Below are 22,348 nucleotides of genomic sequence, written 5' to 3' on the forward strand. Positions count from 1 at the left end.
CAGCCCTGACACCCAGGAATGGGGAGGCCTGGCCTGTGGGTGGGGACAATCTGCCTCCCAACCGATGGTGGCTCACCTCCAGGATCTCCTTCTCAGGGGCCCAAGCTGCCTGTTGCATCTCCTGTCGCAGCTGCTTCAGCTCTGAGTCTTGCAGCTGCACACTGGCCTGCACCTGGCACAGTTCCTGCAGCAGCCTCAGTGTGGTGCACTCACAGCGGTCCTTGTGTTCTTGCAGGGACACCACCTGGGTCTGCATGTTGACCAACCTGGCCGGGGTGAGGAGTAGGCTGAGTCAGCATGCATGCCATGGGCCTGACATGTGGCTCTCCTGCCCTGCTTTTCATGGGGCTCACCATTGCTCCAGTTGCTTCCAGTGCTTGGGGGTGTCCTGCTCCAGAACAGAGGCGGTAGACGCCAGGTGGCTGGACTCATACCTCTCTGAGATCTCATCCAGACTCAGGGGTTCGGGGCTGGCCGGCCCTTCTTCTAGGAAGAACCCCAGGTCCTCCAGCGTGATGGTACTCAGCTGGGATGGGGGCGAGGCCCCTGATGAGGGGTCACTATTAGCCAGCTCTGCAAGAAGGCACCTTTGAGCTCACCACTTGTTCTGGGCTAACAAGAGGTGCTGGCTCTCGGATGGAGCTTAGATAACAGTACCCAAATCAGTGCAACTGTCACTGGCTGTGCCCATTAAGCTTACTGCAACTCATTCTGCTGAATCACACAGACTGGCCCAGGGAAGGCTCAGCCCTCATTGCTTCTCAGCAGGAATGTCAGGTTCAGAGAGGTCCAGCCTCAGCCTGAGAACACATAGCACCGGGCAGCAGAAACTAGACAAAGCCCTGCCTGGCCAACTCCAAAAGGAGCCCTCAGGCTGTGAAGTGACCTGGGAATCAGGAAGCAGAGCTGTCTCCTGGGGTCCACGCCCCATGCAGGCCCCTCCCTGCACTGTCCTCCCAGCTCTGGCCCCAGTCAGCACCTAGCTCACCTGGGCTTCACCAGCAGTCTTTGTCTTTGGCCACTGCCAAGAGGCCCTGGGCCTAGAAACCAGTGACTGCCCAGAGCTGGACACCAGGGTGGATGGAGGTGAAGGATGGCTGGAGGGAGGCAGGGAAGTCAGTGCTAGAAGGCTCTAGGGCCTTGGGGGAGCACATGAACTCCTTTCCTCACATCTCACCTCCTTCCAAGACAACACCAAGGTGGGCAAGACAGCTGGGCTCTTCTGGAACCTTGTGACTTCATGACCCAACTGCCGGTGGAACCTGAGCCCTCAGCTCCCCCATTCCTGCAAGGCCTCCCCAACTGCCCATTTCTGGAAGGACTGAGTGGGCGCTGTTCAACCAGCCAGAGGTTGGGGTCAGGAGGCCTCTGGCTCGGGTGGCAGAGATACGCAGGAGCAACTACTGGCCATCTGGGATATCCAGATGGGCTGAAAACAGGTAGTCCCACACCTGAGAGAACAGAGGCCTTGAAGGACCATCTGAAAGAGGGCGCCGCCACTGGTGTGGGCTGCACCAGTGACATCAACTTTCCTAGCAGCCACAGTAAGCAGAGACAGATGAAATGAATTTCAATAGTCTATTTTATTTAACCCAGTATATCTAAAATATCATTTCGACATGGACTCAATACAAAGAAGTGAGTGAGATGCTGTACCTGCTTTCTCCACACTGAGCATTTGAAGGCCAGTGCATTATGTTTTATGTCTCATTTCGAGCCAGTGGGGACACTCCAGTCCTGTGTCCTCCCCATGTGTCACCCAGACCCCCCACCAAGGGCTGGCTGGGGGCTTCCCTGTGACAAGATGAACGCTTCAGTCAAACCCTTGTCCCGGGGTAGCGACACCACATGCCATCTGAGCAGGTCAGGGAGATAGACCAACATGCGGAGCTGCGTGCAGACGGAGGGGCCCCTGGGGAGAAGTCTTTCCTGCCGAGCTCTATGGCTGCCCCAGGAGCAATGCTGCTTGGGTATCCAATGAGGGGGCAGTGGTTGGTGCCCACAAGGCCCCTTCCTGTGGTATGTGTTGACAGCCATAGCTATATGCCATCTGCAGGTTTCTGTGCCGTCCTCCTAGGGGTGTCCACACTGGGGTGCTGCCCACCTATACCACACATTGAAGAGGGCCCCAGCCCAGATGCCCCAGCCCCAGTGGCCCCGGAATCCCAGACTGGTCTGTGCTGAGCAGGAACAAGAAGCTGGTGCTGGCTGTCTGGGTACAATTCCTTTATTTCTCCCATTCAGAACCCCACATTCAGACCTCTGCTCACCCCACGGAGGGCTCCCCACCAGGACAGGACTGGCGGTTGATGGCCCCATCCCCCTTGAAAGGGGCTCTAATCAAGGCGCAGTGCCCACTAGCTTACTACAAAAGCAACTGCATCGCCTCAACACAGAAAGGGACTGGGGACTCAGAAATCACCTTTAAAAGAGGTCCTGTAGGACCAGCTTTGCCTAGCCTGGGAGGGGACACAGTGTCCTTGCCCTGGGCTCACCAACCCATCCCCACAGCCCACCCACCACCAGGGCTGGAACCAGATATTCCCCAGAACATCGCCATGGGCCAGGAATCCTCAGAGGCCAGTGGCCCGTCCCTCCCTGATCTAAGACCCGCCTTCCCAGCTGGTGTCCACATGGTGGCAACAGCTGTTTGCCTGGACTCCAGCTCTGGAGGGCTTGGGGGTTCAGCCTCACAGGTGGTTCTCAGCTCTCCTTTGGCTAAGACTCCAGCACAGAGCCCGTCGCAACCTGAGTGGGGGTACGGCCCACAGGGCGTACGCATGTGGTGAGTCTGAGAGAATAACCAGAGTCCGCTTTCCAGGGCTGTCCTGCTGCTCCAAACTCTCGCCTCCATGTGTCCAGCTGGGCCTTTGCCCAGGCAAGTCCCTGCTGCACTGGTCCATCATCTCATGGCCACAGAATGAGCCAAAGGGGACAAGGCCAAAGGCCTCTCCTGCAGCCTCACATCACCCAGATCTCTAGCTGGCAGTGCACAGGTGGCGTGGTCCTTCTGGGCTGGCACCCAGGGTAACGAGGAACAGAGAAGCAGCAAAGGAGTCCTTCCCTGGGGGCCTGTAGCACTTGGACCCCTGAGGCCCAGTTCGCTCGCTTTCTCACACACGTGAACACAGACACACACCGAGATGCACAGGAACACGCACCTTCTCATGGCTCTCAGGAAGAGAGCACTTGTAAAAATGTCTGATCCCTGAAGGTGAAGAAAATAGCAGGATGAAGAGTGACATCCAAGGAATTAAGTAAGGCAAGGGGGAGTGTGGAGAATGTCAACAAGGTGCCCACGAGATGGTCATGTTCACATGCCAGCCGGGCCATCCCCAAGGTCTGGAGGACACTGTATCTGCCGCTGCCCGAGGAGTGAGGTGGGGACCTCAGGTTAGATGCCAGGGCTTCACGTCTGGGCCAGTGAGAGCTCCTCCAGGCCCCCCTTTCCAAGCCGGTACCTGGCCAGGTCCTTCCTGGTCACCAGCCCGACCACCTGTGGGAAGAAAGCCAGGTAACAGGAGTCCGTATACGCCTCCACCTCTGTAGAAATGTGTGAGGGAGCAGCAAAATTTGGGGAGGACCTGGAGGTGGGCACATGGTCAGTCTGGGTCCTAGGCCTCAAAGTCCCCTCCAGGAGCTGAGAACAAGTGTGCACCTGTAACCACGGCAGGCAGGTTGGGAAGCAGAGGGACTCTCTGCCCTCCTCAGCCACTCACCTGATTGTGGTTGTCCACGACCACCAGATGCCTGAGGCCCAGGGCCCGGAACAGCTTGAATACCCTCGGGAGAGACGCTTCCTGCAATGTGGGCATGGCCTCAACTCACCTGCAGCCCAGACTAGCCCCATCCAGTAAGAGGCAGGACCCACCAAGCTTGGAGTCCGCTGTCTCCCATAACACCTGCTGCTACCTTTCCCCTCCACGCCAGCTAACCCTGTCTCAGTTGTGTTGCTGATTCTGGCTCTAAGGCCACCCCCACCTATCCCCCACCCCCCAATGCTCATCCTGGGTGTGAGGATGGAGTCCCTCTCCCTCTTTTGCTGACCCCATCCCAGCTCCTTCCTGGCTAGCCAATGAAGGTCATCTTGAGACCCTGTAAGTGGACATCAAGCTCCTTCTGCCACCCCACAGCCCCTGGCGGGTACCTGGGGCACTGTGTAGGGGGAGGGGTTCATGAATTCGGAGAGGTCCATGGTGCACTCTCGCTCATCCTGGGACACATGGATGGACTGGATTGGGGGAAAGCGCGGGTAGGCATCCCGGAAGTCCTTTAGCCTCAGCCGCCGTTGTACCAGACCTCTGTTGGACCGCTCAACGAACACCTGTGGGCAGCAGGTAGCAGGCACGGGGCAGGGTGCATCAGAACTCCACAGCAACTAGCCCAGTGTCTCCCACCACCTGGAGGTGCCTGATGCTGAAGGGCCTACCTTGTGCTTCAGGAGGACAATCAGCTGGGAGCGCAGGATCAGACCCTGGAGCCGGGCCAACTGCAGGAGAGACAACAGATGGCTTTGTCTGCATGCAGAGCCCAAGGCCTGTGACTCTGCCTGCCGAGTCACAGGCCCTGCAGAAAACTCAGAGGGGTAGGTGGGTGGGCAGGCAGTGTCTGAGAAGCAGCTCCAGGACGTCTGTTTGGAGACGTTGATTGAAGGCAGGTTTCCCATCAATGGGTGCTGGCCTTGCCACAGGCATTTAACTTGTACAAGTTCGTTAAACCCCAAACACCCAGGAGGCACAGTGGGACGCACAATGTAGAGCAAGGATCAAGGTGCTTGGGTTGTAGCGTGTGCCAAGGCGAGATGCAGAGCCAGCCATGACAAAATTCATCCCAAATCTTTGGAAACATGGTACTGGGCAGGCTGCACATTCCATCAGGGCCACGGCTCCACAGCTGACAGTGCAGTTTGGGGTATGAGCATGAGATATGTGGGCGCATCACTAACATATCTATGTGGTCAGTGCTCGCACAGCTGAGTGACTCAGCTCCCTTTGTAGTTAGCAGAATTCTACCATGAACCCAGACACAGGTCCCTATGTTCCTATAACTATACCTCCAAATATGCCCTTCTTGAATGGTACACAGGGAAGAGTACGGCTTCCCATCAAGGTGGGGGGAGGCAGGAGCTGGCTCGAGGCCATAGGCTTGTGCAGGACAGTGGCCAACCCATGTTCACCCACTGAGGCCCTGGTACCTGGATGTCATCAGTAGACTCCACCACAGGGAATCCATTGTGATTGGACGCTGTGTTGCTAAGTATATCCACAATGACGCCCACCTTTTCCCTCCTCCGCAGGCAAGTGACCGGTGTGCTCATCACCTCCCTGTGGAAGAGCGCACACCTCATCCACTGTTGGCCACGCGGTGACTGGCCACATGACGACTGATCATATTGTGACCAATCACACGTGACAGACCATGAGGCCATGGCGTGGATTCCTGAACATTCTCTCTTTCTATCAAAGCTGAAGCTCAATAGACACAAAGCTGCCGGATGCAGGAAGCCTGGAGACGGGGACACAGGAAGCCCAGAGGCAGGGACACAGGAAGCCCAGAAGCTGCAGAGAGCAGGTGCAACCCTGGGAGAACCACCCTTGGGTGATGCCTGCAGCCCTGATTCCCTGACAGCCTCCCAGAGGCTCAAACACGGGCATGCTGCCTCCTTCCTGCTGCTGGCCAGCCACACCCACTCTACCAGACTGTGGGCACCACTCGCTGCCCACCCCTAGCCTGGGAGAGGGGAGGAAGCTCCAGGCCCATAGGCCTTGAGCCTGAACCAAGACAGGGAGAAAGGCAATACCTGGCGGTAAGCGAGTGCGAGGTGACTGGGGCTTCCCAGTGCAGGAAGGGCACACTCTGCAGCTGGATGTGCATGTCGTACAGGCCCTAAGGAGGAGGCAGGAGTCATGCACAGTGCTGCCATGGGGGAGGGGTCCCTGGGTGCAACAACCGGCCACTAAGGGAGAGATCCAAGGAGTGCACTGTGCCTGCCACCGAGGGAGGGGTCCCTGGCAGACTGTGGAGGCAGAAACTGTTGGGGGAATGGCTTTCAGGGGCTCTCTACCCTCTGCTGCTGTTACAGACCCCTAGTCCCCACAGTCTCAGGCTCTAAGACCAGGTTATGGGGCTGGAGCCCAGAGGGAGGGTGAGGGATGGGCAGGCCTCCTCCTGCCAGGTGCACCTCGATGAAGACGTCTCCCACTATCTTGGCAGTCATCAGAACCAGCATGATGGGGAAGCCGTAGGTCACGTTGCTGGTGGCCTCCATCATGATAACTGTCAGGCTCAGCGTCATCCTCACAATCCCACCTGCCCAGGGAGGGAGAGGTAGGTTGGGGTGAGGTGGAGGTGGTCTGGAGCCTTTGCAGGCTGCTCTGCCCAGTCCCTCCTTTCACCCCTGCCTATGTTCTCTGGGAAGAGCCCACACCTTGTCCATTCACCCCCAGTGGTCCCTTCCCCCACACTACACTAGGTGGGGACAGTGATGCTGCCCAGCTACACCTGTAGGGAGTGAGCAATGACACTAAAATGAATACCCAACCTTTGAGCTCAAGGAGGCATCTGCCTCTCCTGGCCTTGGGATGCCCACACAGCAGACAAGACTCACCCAGCTGAGCAGCTGCTCCCATCAGGGCGTACTTGCCAGGGTCTGCCCAGATCTGCAGGAATGACACAGAGGTGATGTTGAGGGTGGCAACCCTCTACCCAAATCCACTAAGACGCACTGACAGCACCAAGAGGCCACCTGGGACCAGTAATTCCACATATAGGAGAATTTGTGGTTCCATGTGCAAAATGCTCTGCATTTCCTCAGTAATAAAAGTCTGGAAATACCCAAGGAGCGGCCCACTCAGAGATGCCCTCAATGAACCATGAGGCCTGCATATGCCGGAGAACTCAGCAGCATGAGACAAGAGGACGCTCTTTGCATGCTGAGGAGGGAAGAGCTACAGGTGAATGCAGGGATGGAGGCTAGTACGTGTGCGGCAACCATCACCTGTGCAGAAATGCAAAAAGAAGTGAAAATCTAACAAGAGCTACAACATAGATGAACCCTAAAAACTGCACACAAGAAGTCAGATATAGACAGCCACAAGTGTGTGTAACTCCACTTATGAAACGTGCAGAACAGGCAAGTCCACTGAGACAGAATGCAGATGGTTGCTGCCAAGAGCTGGGGAGGGGCATGGGAGTGAGTGCTGATAGGGACAGAATTCTTTTTGGTGTGAGCAGAATGTCCTGAACCTACATAGTGACAATGGTTATACACTCAACATACTAAAGAATCACTGAATTGTACCTTCAAGAGAGTGAATTCGTAGTATGTGAATCATATTGTGATTAAAAAACACAAAACACCACGTCTGGAAGGAAACCTGAGACCTGAGAAACGCCTGCCCCGAGTCTGGTGAAGGGAGTGGGGTCATGGGGCAGCTTGGGAAAGACTCGTCTGCCCTATTTAGTTTTTAAAAAATCTTATTTGACTAAATGACTAAAATAAAAAAAGGGGGAAATACATAACATAAAAACCAAGCTATCCACGAAGGCCAGTAGGAGAAGGGAGGCCAGGAAAGTGGTCACGGTGGGGCAAGGCCTGCCACACATGTAGCTCAACATTGCCTCCCACAGCTGAGTGCCCACCTCAGGGCATCCCGTCAAACCTCCCACGTCATCTCTCACTGATAACCACTGAGCATCATTCCCCAACACTCTCTCTGCAGACCACAAGCATGGAGAGCTACACTAATGGCACATTCCTATCAAACAGCGGTGCCAGAAAACTAAGGCTGAGTAAAATGACCAGAGGCTCCGATGCACCCACTGCCCGCACTCGAACCCAGTACTCTTACCCACAGTGGCCCTGGAGCCAGGGCACCAGGACCGCCCCTTAACCTTCCAGCCTGGCTCTGGTCCACATGCTTGGTGTATGGAGACCCCCACTCACCGCAGCCCCAGTGAGGTAGGACAGCGAGATGCCGAAGAGCCGGCCCCAGGCAGCCCCGATGAGCAGGGATGGGATAAAGACACCAGCAGACACTGTCAGTCCATAGGTCCAGCAGGCCAAGAAAAAGTAGACAAGGGTGAAGAGGCCAAGGGTCATGGGGTTGTAGGAACCTAGAAGAGAGGGGCTGGCCAGAGCTTGCCATGCAAACTTGTGCCCAAGCAGGGCCACCCACCCAGCTGCACAGTCACTACCTCTGGGTCACATCCTGACACCCAGACACCCCAGTGGGCTCCCAGAAGTCTCTGCATTTTCAGAGGCCAGAGCTTAGGTTCTTGGAAGGTCGGTCCTCAGAGGTGAGTGGATGGCCACCTGCCCCAGGGGCAGAGGAAGCTAGGATAAGAGGGGCCACCAGTAGGATGGTGGCCTGAGGTTGAGGGAAGGTACTTGTTATGTGTCAGAACAGGGAGCACTGATGTGCAGACCACTAAGGGTTGGGGGCAGGAGGCCACCAGCCACATTCCACACCAGATGACTTCCAGATGCAGGAAGAGGCCAATTAAACCCTGAATAAGCACGTTGGGAGGCTTTGCCCTACACTTGAAAGCTTTTCTTTTAAATTTTGTGTACTCTTGCCACATACATAGAGGCATAAGGACCAGGAAGGTCCTGGTGGCCTTGTGACAGGAAATAATTAGAGACAACCTAAGGAGAACTCTAAGATGGGAAGAAGTGAGACGTCATGGAGCAGCTGCACGATGAATAATCTGACTCCAACTATTCTGGCTTTCCTATGAGAGAGGGAGGGAGGGAGGGAGAGAGGTGTTGCGACTGTGGGCCATGTGCTGCAGCGAGGTGAGGCTGGGGCCCGGAGAACATTGAGAATGATAAGGTTTTTCAGTGCGCACTGAAAAACACTGGACTGCATTCCGAGTCTGTTTTTTACTAAAAACGTATGTGGCTCAGCGAGACCACGGTGCTGGTGTGTGTTACCAGCTCTGTCCTTTCAATGAGAGTGACTCATGAAAGCAGTGCCCAGAAGGAAAACTCATCCTGGAGATGAGTCTATGAATGAGGCAGAGATGCCCCGTGACTGTCCTCCAGGAAGGGAACGAGACATGTGGGGAGCCTGGCTAGCCCCTGCCAGGCAATTGCGCCAGCTGACTTCTGGGCTGCCAGCCCCTGTGCTCCAATGCTGGCGAGGGCAGTGACCTCTGCCCTCAGGCACACTTGTCCAGAAGGTGTCGCCCAGGCTCAGGCCTGTGTCTGTGGGTGGTTGCAGACCAGGCCGTGGGGATGTCCATCCGATAGCACCAAGCATAGGCACGCACCTGGGGGGTCATGGAAAAGGCCGACCACGCTCTTCTCTGGGGTGTTGAAGAAGGCTGCAGCCATTGAGTTGTACTCGCCATCTGCACAGAAGAGCTGCAAGGTTGGGAGAGAATACAGGCCAGTGGGATGGGGTAGTCCTGGCCTGGACAGCATCAGGCACCAACCACAAGGCAGGATGGGATTGGGCTCCTGCCTCGGGGAAGGCAAGCTGCGTTTCTCAGGTCCATACCTACAGCCCCCAGTTCTGCAGTCCCTGTCAAGCCACTGCTCTGGGAGGAGGACTAGGGCAAGACTCCAGCCTGACAGAACACCAGCTCTCCTCGCCCCTAGCAGGCAACCTAACCCTCTGTGAAGCTCCAGCCTGCTCAGCCTGGAGCTCTGCTGTGCCAGCAGCCCTCCCTCTGGGAGCGGGAACAAGTGTTCCTCAGAGGGCTCACCCTAATCCCCCGCCTGGTGGGCTGGCCTCCTACCTGGAGCGGGTAGGACACGGAGCTGCCCTGCAGGGGTTGGCAGTCCCGAGAGTTGTAGATCAGCACAAAGGCAACAGTGGCTGTGACGGCAGCTACCAGCATGGCCTCGATCACTTGGAGGCAAGGCCGATGGATGTACCTAGAGCAAACACTGGAATGGACCAGGCTGAGGGACACTTGAGCAGTTGCCATGGCAACCTAAGACTGTGACTCAGTGAGAGTCAATGATAGGACACTGATTAGGAGGATGACATAGCACATTTAATCATCAATCTACCCAGATTCCTGCACGTCCTCAGATTATCTCCTAGATACTCCCCAACTACATTTAAGTTGGTATAAAGAGAACAAAAAGAAGCGCTTCCCCAAGCCCAGGACCCACCCCTCAAAAGCTCCAGTAATGGCTCTCCTAATGGCAAAAAGAGCCAACTGTCCCCAAGGTCAAGATGGCCCTAGGCTGACCAGGCTAAGGCTGGGAAGACCCTGACCTCAGGGCTGCTAGAGCCACAGGTGGTGTCTCCCCTGAGTAGTGGGCTACCCACCAGACCTCCCGTAGCCTAATCCTACTTGTCCCCTGGCCCTATGGTCGTCTGTCCCCCGCATGGAGGAACCATTGGCACGTGGCATTCCACGTGGCTCTGTGGGCAAAGAGCCCACAATGAGTCCATTTTCAAAGGCCCTGGGGGCCACATCTGTCAACCTGGTCCACAAAAGAGGTTTCTCACCTAATTCGAAACATCGTCAGCCAGTAATTCAAGGCATTGAACACAGCCCCAAGCACACCACCTGTGACCAGGAAGGAGCCAAATGTAAGGGACTCGGAAGAGTGATGGAGGCTACCCAGGCAGCAAAGGGAAGAGGAGAGGACAGGAGAGGACAGGAGGGGACAGGAGGGGTTGAAGACACCTGCTCTGTCACCGCATCCCGATGGACAGATGGGCTTATTTTTGAAAGGCTTTGCCTTCCTTTCAGGGAAAAGGTTTTCACAGAGTAACAGATGCTGTCCAGGGCCTAGTCTACTTCCTCGTGGGGTTTCCCAATGGAGAAGCAGCGTTCCGGTCTCCCTGACAGGTACCTCCCCTCCCCGGGTGACCCTGGAACAGCAAACAGAGTGTGGGGGGTCACAGCCCTCTCTGGCTATTTCGAAGCTGGGCCAGGCCCGGAGTCTTGCAGGCCCTGTTCCCACTGGGAGGCACCAGCTGCTGTCTTTAGTGTGAAGGGTATTCATGGGGCCAGGCGGGTTGGTGTCCTGTGAGGGATGGCCCTTACCCACCACGCCCATGGCGATGAAGATGGGGATCTCGTGGATCGTGTACACCATTGTCTGTGCAAAGAGGGAGAGCGGATGTTCTGTGAGGAAAAGTGTCATCAGCTCTTTGCTGCTCAGACTCACGGACTGGACGTTATATATAATCTGCCCACATTCATGGGAACCTTCTAGCATTTTCCTACAGTGCAGTAGAGGTCCCACAGGAGACACACTGGGAATTGGGCAGACTGTGTGACTTCTTGCACAGGCTGGTCTGGGAGGTGCTCAGAGGCCCCATAAGGCTTTATTTTTCTTTCACCTGCTCCTATCCAGGTGTTAGTCTACTTGAGAAGGTGGGGTGGCCTGAGCTTTGGTCAAAGGAGGAATCAAGAGGAGTAACGGAGAGCCCTAGAAACACATCTAGTGACCTGGGTGACCCAAGAGCTCCACTGTGTCCATGTGTGTGGACATCCTGGGAGTCAGCTCCCCATGCAGTGTCTGGCAGTGGCAGCACGTGGTCCAGGCCTCCCTGTGGACGCTGGCCTGCACTTCCTTGCCCTCCATAAGCTGCTGCCTGAGCACCCCAGGCCCCATAGGTCTCAGTCGTGTTGTCCAACAGTCTGAGAACGACTGAGACAACCCTGAAGGAGGCCCCTGGGTGACAGGGCGTCCTAACCTGCACAGCCAGGTCAGATGTGCACTTCCCTAGAACACTGTAAACAAGAGCTCAATCTCACAGTGAAGAGATTGAGTTTTCCAGAAGCCCAAGTTCTCAGGCTAAATGCCCATGGCCCCGCACCAAGAAGAACCAGAAACAGTGAGGGGGACAATGCAATGTTACCTCCGTGTCAAATCTTCCAAAATTGATGAGGCCCGGGCTGGACAGGTCCCAGATGTTCCCATGGTAAATGCTTAGGACAAAGTTCAGGGTGAAAGTGGAAATCATGGAAGCAAAGAACTGTGGGCAGAGAAACAAGTGCCATCAGAACGACAGTGCCCACCCAGATGAACCTCCAGAGCTGGGGAGGGGGCTGCAGGAGGAGGGGCTGATTCCCCTCCTGTCATTCAGGGGGAACTTGGAGCCCCTCCAAGGCTGAAGAGAGCCAAAGCCTCACAGGCTGGGCCCCTCAAGGTGAGTGTGGGGCCAGGTGAGTGTGGGGCCAAGCCAGTGATGAGCTGATGGAAGGAGGGTCTGGGGCTTCCCGAGGAGGAGGTGGAGGAGAACCAGGGTAAGAACAACAGCCACGATGGACAAGGGAAGGGCAGGCAGCAAGAGGAGAGAACAGAGCTGAGCCACAACAACCCAAGGGACAGAGCTGGGGCATAACAATCACAGCTCGACAGGAACCTCAGGTGAGCACAGCAAAGTGGGCTCAGAGCGTGAGGCCATGGAGGCAGGCAGGGGCGCTGCCTGTCCTGGGGAGAGGTGCTGTCCATGGGCACTTACGATTCTCCAGGTCAGGAACTGGTTCCAGAAGGATGCACCTTCCTCCAAGCTGAACAGGACCCCACCTAGAACAGCAGCGGCCCAGCCCTGAAGTTCCCATCCAGGCATGAGGAGCCCCAGGTGCAGGGAGCCCACGCCCATAGCCTCTCACACCCCAGATCCAGGGCACCAGGCCCATGTCGGAGTCAACCGTGGGGCCTCTCAGGAGACACCAGACAGCTTCACCCCTACCCAGCACTCGAGTCTGCAAACACCAAGAATATTCCTTCACATGGCAGGGACAGTCTGGCTTCCCCAACACAGGCGGTTACTCGTCAGACCAGGCAGGGCCCCTCCTCACCCACAGGAGCCCCAAATGCAGCAGACACTCCAGCTGCAGCTCCTGCTGAGACAAAGTCCCGCTTCTCCGTATCCCTGCGGAAGTACTCAAAGATCTAAAATGGGAACAGAACAGACAGGGACAGGACCTTAACCAGCTTCTCCAAGGGCATTTCTCAGAAAAGAAGAAAGCTGGCTAGAGGCCACTGAGACAGGGGCCAAAGAGAAGTGGGTAGGGAGGGATGGTGAGGGGGAGATGGGAGGAGAAGGGAGTCTCTAGACAATTAACTCATCAACTACTGAGTTCACACAGATGGCAGAACTGAAGAGGCAACAAAACAGCAAGAACTTCCTCTCGTACCAACAACCACAAGAAAATAAAAAGATTCCATCACAACAAGAATTAAACTTTATGGTCTGTGCAACAAATACGTTAAAAAACTCAAAAGTCTACCAAAATATCTAACGAAAATGAATGAATGAAAAACTTAAATGTGTTCTTGATTTTAAAAGACTGTTCTGTAAATTCATATATAAACTCAATGCAATACCCATTAATATGCTGGTGGCTTTTTGGGGGAAACATGACAAAACCGTTCTGAAGTATATCTTAAAAATAAAGCATCTTTAATCTGTACACGTCGTTCCTGATCTCTTTCTAGGTCATATAATTCTTTGAGAAGCTGTTCAGAGCTACAGGCCATTTCCATAGAATGCGCATCCACATGAAAATGCCAAGAATCAGGCTCTGAGCACACTCCTTGCTCAGGCCCCAGGAGAGCCCCCAGGACAGGACACTGTGGAAACCCCCAGATTTGATGTCAAGGACGGTCCCGGCAGGGCACGCCTATGCAGAACAGGAGGGACCCCCTTCCCAAGAGACATTCACAGTCACTCTCATTATTGACATCTCCATCAGGAGAGGACTCACCTTGAAATCTCGCTTCAGAGACGTTGACCTCCCCTGGGAAACCCCAGCAGCGATCACAGAGCCCGAGTGAATCATTGGCCCCTCCTGCAAAGCACAGGACAGCTGCATCAAGCGAGCTCGGAGAGGACAGAGTGTAGAGGGACTCAAGCCAAGGCAGTGCTCCTCAGGCTCTGTTACCTTTCCCACGGCCAGTCCTCCCACCACAGACAGGATCACACCAGACACCTTGATCACCAGTGTCTGGAACACAAAGGAAAATATGTCAAGTCTCTGATTAAAGGCCACATGCAGTCTGAGAACCTGAGCAACAGCACTGCATGTGAAGTGATAATAACACAGGCAACCCAGCACCCATGAGCAACAATGAGGGCACGCGGAGGGGCCAGCACAGCTCTCCTCTTGAGGCCACTCTGCTCCCCAGTGTATCCACCACCTGCCCTGCTCCTGGGCTGCAAGACTCCAGGCCCCTAGGAGTACCCATTCCCCAGACAGGGGCAGGAGAAAAGCCTCAGCGAACCTCAGGCTGAGGTGCCCTGACCAAAACACTGGAAATGGCCACGGGAGGAAGCCTGACTTCCCAGCCCCCTCAGAACCAGTGTGCCATCTATAATATTAAACATAATGAGTATTACGAAAAATTTTGACAAATGGAAAAAGCTCACAGCAGGTCTCCCACTCCAACACAGGTACTCTCATGTTAGAATGTTAATCACGGTGCAGAACTTACAAACATGTTCCACAAAGCTGCGATCATAGCACAAACACCATTTAAGCATTTTTGTGTTATTTAAAATGTAAAAAGAAAGTTTTTTACCATTTTCCAAAGAAAACATACATAAAATCTTGCAGCACATCCATACACATGCTTGTCAGTGGCATACGAAATGGGTCTGGGTGAACTTTAGAGGTGCAGGTGGACAAACGAAGAGCTTCTAACCCAGCAAAGAATCCCCACGCTAAGCACTGTGCTCCCAGCCAAGGGTCACCTCACCTTGAGTCGGACCACGTGGGGGATCTTCACCCCATTGAGGAAGCACTTGATCTGGGGGATCCCACTGCCAGCGGCGACTGGCTGAGAGGAGACAGAGGTGAACATTGAGTTGGCCAAGCTGAGTGAACTGACACAGCCAGCGGACCCAGGGAGACTCAGCCTTGGGGTTCCCAGGATGCAGGGTGGCAGGGTAGGGGTGACAACGACATGGAACGGGATGGGACAGCCACCAGGGAAGGGGCTTCCCACATCTCCCCACCCCAGATGCAGAGCGACCACTGAGAGGTACAGATGCTGTGGGATGTGGGAGGGGGTTGGAAGTGGAGACTGAAGGAGGCAGGGTGGGGAGGCTCCAGGATGGACAGAAGGCATACCTCATGCACCTGCTAAGAGGGGCCAGAGCTCTTTGCATCCACCCTCTAGGGGGATACCACACTGTACTCCAGACAGAAGCTTCTGGATGCTGCCCCCTCTTCCTTCAACACCCCATGACATAGGAGGAGCAAAGAGGCAGGCCATAGGACAGGCTTCTAGGAGAAGTCCCAGAATGAACGGACACCCTAGGAAAGTCCGATCCTGTCAAGCGGTCTCCTCCACCTGGACCTCTGGGCTGGGTTGGCCCTGCTCCTGTGGCTCTGCACAACCTGGGCACCCTCTAGGCATGGGTTGTGTGCTCCCCCAAGTCCTTGCTGTGTGGGGCAGGCATGGGCCAGGCTCGGGGCCTGTGTGGGTGGGTGAGGGGCAACACCTCTAGGGTAGAGGATGAAGAGGCCCAGGTGCATCTTCTGTTATGACTGAACTGTTCAGCATGAACACTGCTGTGACCATGCGAACCACCTGGCAGAAGATGCGGTGGGTGAGCTGAAGGGGCTCCCATCATTCAGGGCTCCCACCATTCAGGGTTCCCTTGAGGCCATACCTCTATGAAGGCAACGATCATTGAGCCGACCAGCACAAACGCAGAGTTCAGCGTGGCCCACAGCAGGAGGGAGAAGGACAGCCCCCCCTTCTCCGTGAACTTGTCGATATCTGGGCTCATCAAGGAAGACTGCTGGCTCCACCATCAGATGTGCCACATCCCCAGCCTGCCACAACCCTGGTATAAGCATGCCCTGAGCACACGAGAAGGAGGGGGGGGCCCACACGTGACCTGCACATCTCAGAAACTTTTGACAACCCAGGTGTGACAGGGATGCCATCTGCCTAGTGTCAGTTACGCCAGCTGGAGGGCAAACACCCAGACCCAGGGACATCTCCTGCTAGGCCCACTCTGTGCCGCATGGCCACTCGTGAGACTTCATCATGGGACCCTCTGTTTTGATCCGAACCCTATCCTGTCTGTGCTGGGCACCTTCAGACAAGGATACTGTCTTTGACAACCTTATATTTCAGGCCAGCCAAGTTCTCTACCATGATGTCAATGAAGCAGGCTACAAGCCCTGTGAGGATGCCGATCATGGCGCAGATGACCCAGCGTTTGATCTCCACTGTCCGGAAGGCCTGCAGGGGAGACACGACTCAGAGGTGAGTACACTGTGAGACACAAGACATAGGCTGCTCTGGAGACAGTATGCCTGACTCTAGAATTATGCAGGTTTCCATAATGCATAGCTTGCTGCACTCCACATCCCCAAGTCAGTGATGGCAGCCTTTGGTCAACATCTGAGAGACAATAGAGCATCGGGGTTGGGGGGGATGTGGACCTTCCCAACCAATCCATAATCAGTTGTTGACATTTTGGTCACTGCAACTGGTATCTCTACGAACAGCCTTCTTTGTTGTATCTGGGATGTAACACACAAACCCTTTCCTCTATCAGGCATTGGGTGTCTCTTGCTCCAGGATACAAACCAGAACCTGAGGCATGAGGACTGAGGACAGGAGGAAGATGGAAGGGGACATATCACCTCACCCAGGTGGAAAAGCAGCACCAGACTAGCCCCTGGGTCACCAGGGCAGTGTCCAGGCTGCCCAGCCCCAGACTCACCATGTGGTTGATACGCCTCTCCTCCTCCAGGAACAGCTGGTTCTCACTGTTGTCATAGTCCAAGCTCTGCAGACCAGGGTGGCACAGACAACACAATGACCAAACCATGTTCCAGATTCATGTCGGGCAGCAGGTGGGGGCAGGGCTGGAGAGGGGATAAAGTGCCCGGGGCTGTGTGGGGCAGGGGCACCCAGCGAGGAGGCCCACCTCATATTTGAGGGACAAGAGCTTCTCGTTGTGTGGGATCTCCTTGGGGAAAGGGTGAGGCGGGTCCACTTCCTGAAAAAGAAGCAGAGCCACAAACTGACAATCTAGCACACCGAAGAACAAAGTACAAACGAGGAGAGGATGGTGCATGTGCCATTTGTCTCACGAGGTCACTACTGTCTTGACCCCAAAGCCAGACAAAGATACCACAAGAAAGGAAAATCATTAGACCTATACCCCTTGTGAACACAAACACAAAGTTCTCGAGAAGAGGCCAGTGGGTTGCATCCTGCAACACCACCCAGGAATGTAAGAGTGGTTTAATATCTAAAAGACAATTACTGTAGGATGTCTGTGGTATGATGGGGAATATATTATTGGGCTTTGTACCAGTTCCCGGCACCTGGCTCATAAAACCCTGGGCATCTCTGAGTGATGAGTGTCTTTCGTGAGCTAATACGATAGAGAGGGTGGCTGGAAGCCTCTAGGCTTCGAGATGGGGCCTGGTCCCCAGAGAGACCAAGGCGTGATTGGAGGGTTGGAACTTTCAGTCCCAATCTTTATGGAGGGGGAAGGGCTGGAGACTGAGCTAATCTCCAATGACCAATGACTTAATCGATCATGCCTGTATAATAGAACCTCCATAAAAACAAAAACTCTACATGAGAGGGTTCAGAGAGCTTCTGGGTTGGCAAACACGTGGAGGTGCCAGGAGGGTGGCGCTCCTGGAGAAGGCAGGGAAGCTCCACACCCATCCCACACGTTCCCTGTGCATCATTTTCATCAGCAGTTCCTGAGTCGTACCCTTTATAATGAACCAGTAAACAGAAGCAAAGTGTTTCCCTGAGTTCTGTGAGTCCTTCTAGTAAATTATGAAACCCAAGGAGGGAGTTGGTCAAAGGAACGCTAATTTATAGCTGGTCAGTCACAAGCACAGGTGACAATCTGGAATTGGGACTGGGATATGAAGCTGGAGTGGTCTTGTGAGACTGAGCCCTTAGCCTGTGGGGTCTGTTCTAATGTCATGCAGTTAGTATCAGAATGAACTGACTTGTAAGACACTCAGGGGATATCTGGAGAAACAGAGAATTAGCTGGTGTAAGAAAAACCCCACACATTTGACGTCAGAAGTGTTGTGAGTAAAAACAATTTAATGATAGTTCAATAGAATAAAAGACAAAATACACATGATCATTTCAAGAGACACAGAAAAAACATCTGACAGTATTCAACTCTCTTCGTAATATAAACACTCGACAACTGGGAATGGAGGGAACTTCAACCTGATGAAGGTATTTATCAAAAACCCACAGGTAACATCATAGTCATTGGTGAAAGATTAAGCTTTGCCCCTAAGATCAGGAACAAGACAAGGATACCTGCTCTTGCCATTGCTATTCAGCATTGTCCTAGAGGTTCTACCAAGGAAATTAGGCAAGAAAATGTCAGAATTAATAGTGCGCTCAGTAAGCCTGAAGGATACAAAATTGGTATACAAAAATCAAACGTAGTCTAAGGCCAAGCCACCTTGAACAAGCCCGACCCTGTCTGATCTCAGAAGCTAAGCAGGGTCGGGCCTGGTTAGTACTTGGATGGGAGACCACTTAGGAAGACCAGGTGCTGGAGATGTAAAAAACAAAAAATAAGGGATTATAAGCTGACAAGGTCCTTTCAATCTGTGAGGTCAATCAAGGGTTGCCCCCTCCCCACCCCACACAAATCAAATGTACTCTATGCAACGGTAATGAACAATCTGAAATAAAATTAAAAACATAATTCTATAATAGCATCAAAAATAAAATATATAAAATAAAATTCATTCCTAAAATATGTTTAACAAAAATGTAAGACTTGTACACTGAAAATGATAAAACATTGTTGAAAAGAACTGAGGATCTTAATAGATGGAAAGACATCCTGTGTTCATGAAAGACTTTATATTAAGATTTGATGCAATCCCTGTCTAGATTCCAGCTGGTGTCTTTGAAGAAACTGACAAGCTAGCCGATCCTAAAATCCATATGGAAATATAAGGGATTCTGAAGAGCCAAAACAAGCTTGAAAAAGAACGAAGTTGGAGGATTCAAACTTCTTGATTTCAAAACTGACTACAAAGCTACAATTGTCAAGACAGAGTGGCACTGGCTCAAGGACAGACACAAAGATTGATGGCAGACAAGCGAGTCAGAAATAAACCCTCACATTTATGGCCAACTGACTTGGACAAGGATGACAAGAAAATTCAAAAGGGAAAGCATAGGCTTTTCACAAAATGGTGCTAGGAAAACTGGACATCCAAGTGCAATTTGTGAAGTTGGAGCCCAATCTTAAACCATACCTAAAACTAGTGAGAAACAGGTCAAGATCTAAAACTAGAGAAGTCTTAGAAGAAAACACAGGAGTAAGTCTTTATGATCTTAGATTAGGCAATGGTTCGTTGGATATGACACCAAGAGCACATCAAAAGAAAGTAAGATGAACTGGATTTCATCAAAAAAAAAAAAAAGCTTTTCTGTTCCACAGGACATTGTCAGAAAGTGAGAAGAAACCCACAGAACAGGAGAAAGTTTCTGCGAGTCATGTATTTGGTGAGAAAATTTATGTGTAGGATACATAAAGAACTCTTACAGCTCAATTAAAAAAAAAAACCTGATTAAAAAATGGGCACAGGATCTGAACAGACATTTTTCTAAAGAAAACATACAAATGGGCTTCGGCACATGAAAGTTGCTCAACGTCACCGGCTACTAGAGAAATAAAAATCAGAACTACAAGATACCTGAGAAGGAAGTCAAATGAAAGTTTGGGGGGATGGGCTCAGGAAATGTTCCACTGGCAGCTGCTGAAGAGTCCAGGCCCGACACAGGAGCAGAAGAAGAGGACATCACCACCGTCCAGCCCCACCCCACCTTAGATGCTTACTCTGCCTTCAGGGCCCTCCTCCTGTACCTACACACAGCATGCTAACTCCATGTTCCACACCTGACATATACTTCCCCCATCTCTGCTCATCTGGCTCGGCCTCAGGGAACATGGCCTTCAGAACGGTCTTCTCTGTCAGGCTTTGAAGGCCCCGCCATCTGCTCCTCACTGTCTCTGAGCTCTGTACAATCTCCGAGCTCTGCATAACCCTGCCTACATCTGTCGCTGTTCCCTGTACAGAACTGTCTACATCTGCCCCCAAGCTCTACGCAGAATTGCTCACGTCTGTTCCGGAGCCCAAACAGCCATCCCTACATCTGCCATCCTCTGGTTTGGTGTTTACTGTCTGCCCTCTGCTGGGCGGCAACTCCACAGAACAGGCCTCGTCCTGCTTGGAGATGAATAGGAATGACGCCCACTCACCGGGTCCAGAAGCTCATCATCCAGCTCCACGTTGCTCATCTGTCCAATCCGGAAAGATGCCGAATGGGGCGACTAGAAGAAGAGAAATGACAAGGCACTTAGCCGCGGGGCCAAACTGCACTGGGCATCACCGCCCCATCCACATGGCTTGGCCTCATCTGGTCCTGCCGGAGGAGCACAGACCCACACCTACAATGTAGGGAACGCCAACTGGGCCAGTGCTGGACCCAGGCCTGCCTCTACCACCCACAGCCTGTCACCAAGAAGTCCCACCTTCAGATGGGAAGCCCAGGCCGCTCCTACCCCAGACACCCCGCCTTCCCTTGTTCTAGGGTACTTCAGACTGGAGATTAGAAACCTGCCAGTCACCAGAACCCAGGGCTGCAGAAGACCATGCTGGCAACCTCCTGGCCCCCGACTCCTGGCCTAGAAAACCCTGGAGGTGGCCAGGAGCTGGCTGTAGCTCTCACTTCCCAGACAGGACATATGTGATCTGAAAGTGTGCACTGGCTGCAAGCCCCACCACAGCAACACCAAATACACTTCCCTTGGGGATACGTCCACACATGCGGACAAGTCAGGGATATGGACAAACCCATCTGAGCAACACCCAGGCAGCACTGAGAGTCAGATTGTGAAAGGAAAAGGGGAACACTGATATTGCCAACTGACCTGATGGATAGAGCCCACAGAAAAAGGCAGTCTGGTTATTTTTATCTTATTTATCGCTGATCCTGAAAGCAGCTCAATTACAGCAGGCACTCATTCCCACCGAATCAAGACGGCTCAGAGTTGGACCCTACAAAACATTTCCTTTGACATCTGAACGGCTTCTAGTTCTAAAGACTAACTTTAAGCAAACAATAATTAGTCAGGGTCTACAGGAAGAACTAAGGCTTATGGAAGTTCTCACACTCTATGTAATCATGAGAACTGGCTCCTAAATGTGAGAACCCTACAGAAAGAACTCTGTGTATAATAAACCTCTATAGTTTTAACTTCCTCTTCCCCTTTCTTCCTTTTCCCTTCTATAAATACCCATCCATTTTGGCATGCAGGCCAGAGTATGCACATAGCTTGCCATGTCTGCATGCAGTGGGTTGCAAACCTTTTTCCCAAATAAATTTTTGGTGATGAAACACCTAGTCAATATGATTTTTCAGTCAACACTGGGGGCCAGGCTGTGATCTCCCATATGGCCTCAGGAGAGGAGGAGCAGGACTCACTTGTTCAGGTGATAAGAGGTCCTCAGCAACTGGCCACAAGGACACCAGTTGAACATAGCAGTCAAGAGGGAAAGGCTGATGAGTGGGAGGGGTTGGGCCCTCTCCGTTCTCCACACCTTCATGTTTCCATCATCTTTCTGAACTTTATGGGCATTTTTTAGGAACTATCTTTTGTGATGAAAAAAGCCATTTACTTGAAGTTTAGCGATTGAGTGTTATGTGTTTCTTTTTCTTTCCTTAAACACAAGTGAAATTAGATACTTGTTCCTGGAACTACTGATATTCACAACAATCTGGCTGAAATCTTCCAGGGCAGGATGCTGAGTGAAAGCAGCCAACTTCAAAGATTTATGTACTGTGTGGTTCTACTAACCTGACATTCTTGGAATGTCAGGCGTGGAGAGATGAAGACATCAGTGGGGGGAAGGGGTGTGACTGTAAGAGCAGGACAAAGGGATCTTTGTGGTAATGGGCATGCTGTGTATCTTGACTGCAGTGGTGCTCACACAGGTCCGCATGCGTGACGTTAGCAGCAAAGAACCGCACACATGCACTGTGCTGATGTCAATGCCTGGTTTCCACACTGCACTATTATTACGTAAGATGGAACCACTGGAAGAAACTGGGGAAAAGTACACAGGCCTTCTCTGTACTGTCTTCTCAATTTCCTGTAAATCTATAATTTAAAAATTTTTTAAATTTATATGCAAATGGGACTTTATTAAACTGAAAAACTTCTGTGCATCAAAGGAAACAATTAACAAAGTGAAAAGGCAACCTATAAAATGAGGGAAAATATTTACAAATCATAGATTTCACAAAGAGTTAATATCCAGGATATATAAAGAATTTATACAACTCAATAGCAGCAGCAGCAATGACAAAAACTACCTGATTAAAAGA

The 22,348-nt window shown here is 52.7% G+C and overlaps 2 protein-coding genes and 1 pseudogene across 2 annotated transcripts in view; 1 reads left to right on the forward strand and 2 right to left on the reverse strand.

Moving 5' to 3' along the window:
- Positions 1 to 691, reverse strand: part of CCDC154 (coiled-coil domain containing 154) — a 9,758-nt gene extending 9,067 nt beyond the window's left edge. Inside the window, exons 1-3 of the mRNA XM_011376988.2 lie at positions 658 to 691; positions 354 to 573; positions 77 to 266 (exon numbers count right to left, since the gene is read on the reverse strand). Of these exons, the coding sequence (XP_011375290.1) occupies positions 77 to 266; positions 354 to 573; positions 658 to 691 (444 nt within the window). The remainder of the gene's footprint in view (positions 1 to 76; positions 267 to 353; positions 574 to 657) is intronic.
- An 873-nt stretch (positions 692 to 1,564) lies between these two features.
- Positions 1,565 to 22,348, reverse strand: part of CLCN7 (chloride voltage-gated channel 7) — a 27,379-nt gene continuing 6,595 nt past the window's right edge. The window contains exons 2-25 of the mRNA XM_011376837.2: positions 20,220 to 20,291; positions 16,875 to 16,946; positions 16,668 to 16,733; positions 16,048 to 16,180; positions 15,600 to 15,709; positions 14,681 to 14,761; positions 13,867 to 13,929; positions 13,690 to 13,773; positions 12,781 to 12,874; positions 12,441 to 12,505; positions 11,835 to 11,951; positions 11,014 to 11,068; positions 10,470 to 10,530; positions 9,745 to 9,883; positions 9,274 to 9,367; positions 7,946 to 8,115; positions 6,608 to 6,659; positions 6,182 to 6,309; positions 5,801 to 5,886; positions 5,195 to 5,324; positions 4,430 to 4,489; positions 4,148 to 4,324; positions 3,720 to 3,800; positions 1,565 to 3,496 (exon numbers count right to left, since the gene is read on the reverse strand). Coding sequence (XP_011375139.1) covers positions 3,410 to 3,496; positions 3,720 to 3,800; positions 4,148 to 4,324; positions 4,430 to 4,489; positions 5,195 to 5,324; positions 5,801 to 5,886; positions 6,182 to 6,309; positions 6,608 to 6,659; positions 7,946 to 8,115; positions 9,274 to 9,367; positions 9,745 to 9,883; positions 10,470 to 10,530; positions 11,014 to 11,068; positions 11,835 to 11,951; positions 12,441 to 12,505; positions 12,781 to 12,874; positions 13,690 to 13,773; positions 13,867 to 13,929; positions 14,681 to 14,761; positions 15,600 to 15,709; positions 16,048 to 16,180; positions 16,668 to 16,733; positions 16,875 to 16,946; positions 20,220 to 20,291 — 2,277 coding nt within the window. The 3' untranslated portion in view covers positions 1,565 to 3,409. The remainder of the gene's footprint in view (positions 3,497 to 3,719; positions 3,801 to 4,147; positions 4,325 to 4,429; positions 4,490 to 5,194; positions 5,325 to 5,800; positions 5,887 to 6,181; positions 6,310 to 6,607; positions 6,660 to 7,945; positions 8,116 to 9,273; positions 9,368 to 9,744; positions 9,884 to 10,469; positions 10,531 to 11,013; positions 11,069 to 11,834; positions 11,952 to 12,440; positions 12,506 to 12,780; positions 12,875 to 13,689; positions 13,774 to 13,866; positions 13,930 to 14,680; positions 14,762 to 15,599; positions 15,710 to 16,047; positions 16,181 to 16,667; positions 16,734 to 16,874; positions 16,947 to 20,219; positions 20,292 to 22,348) is intronic.
- Positions 18,385 to 18,503, forward strand: LOC111730241 (annotated as a pseudogene).

This window comes from Pteropus vampyrus, unplaced genomic scaffold, assembly GCF_000151845.1.
Source record: "Pteropus vampyrus isolate Shadow unplaced genomic scaffold, Pvam_2.0 Scaffold303, whole genome shotgun sequence".
In the NCBI taxonomy this organism is placed as follows: Eukaryota; Metazoa; Chordata; class Mammalia; order Chiroptera; family Pteropodidae; genus Pteropus; species Pteropus vampyrus.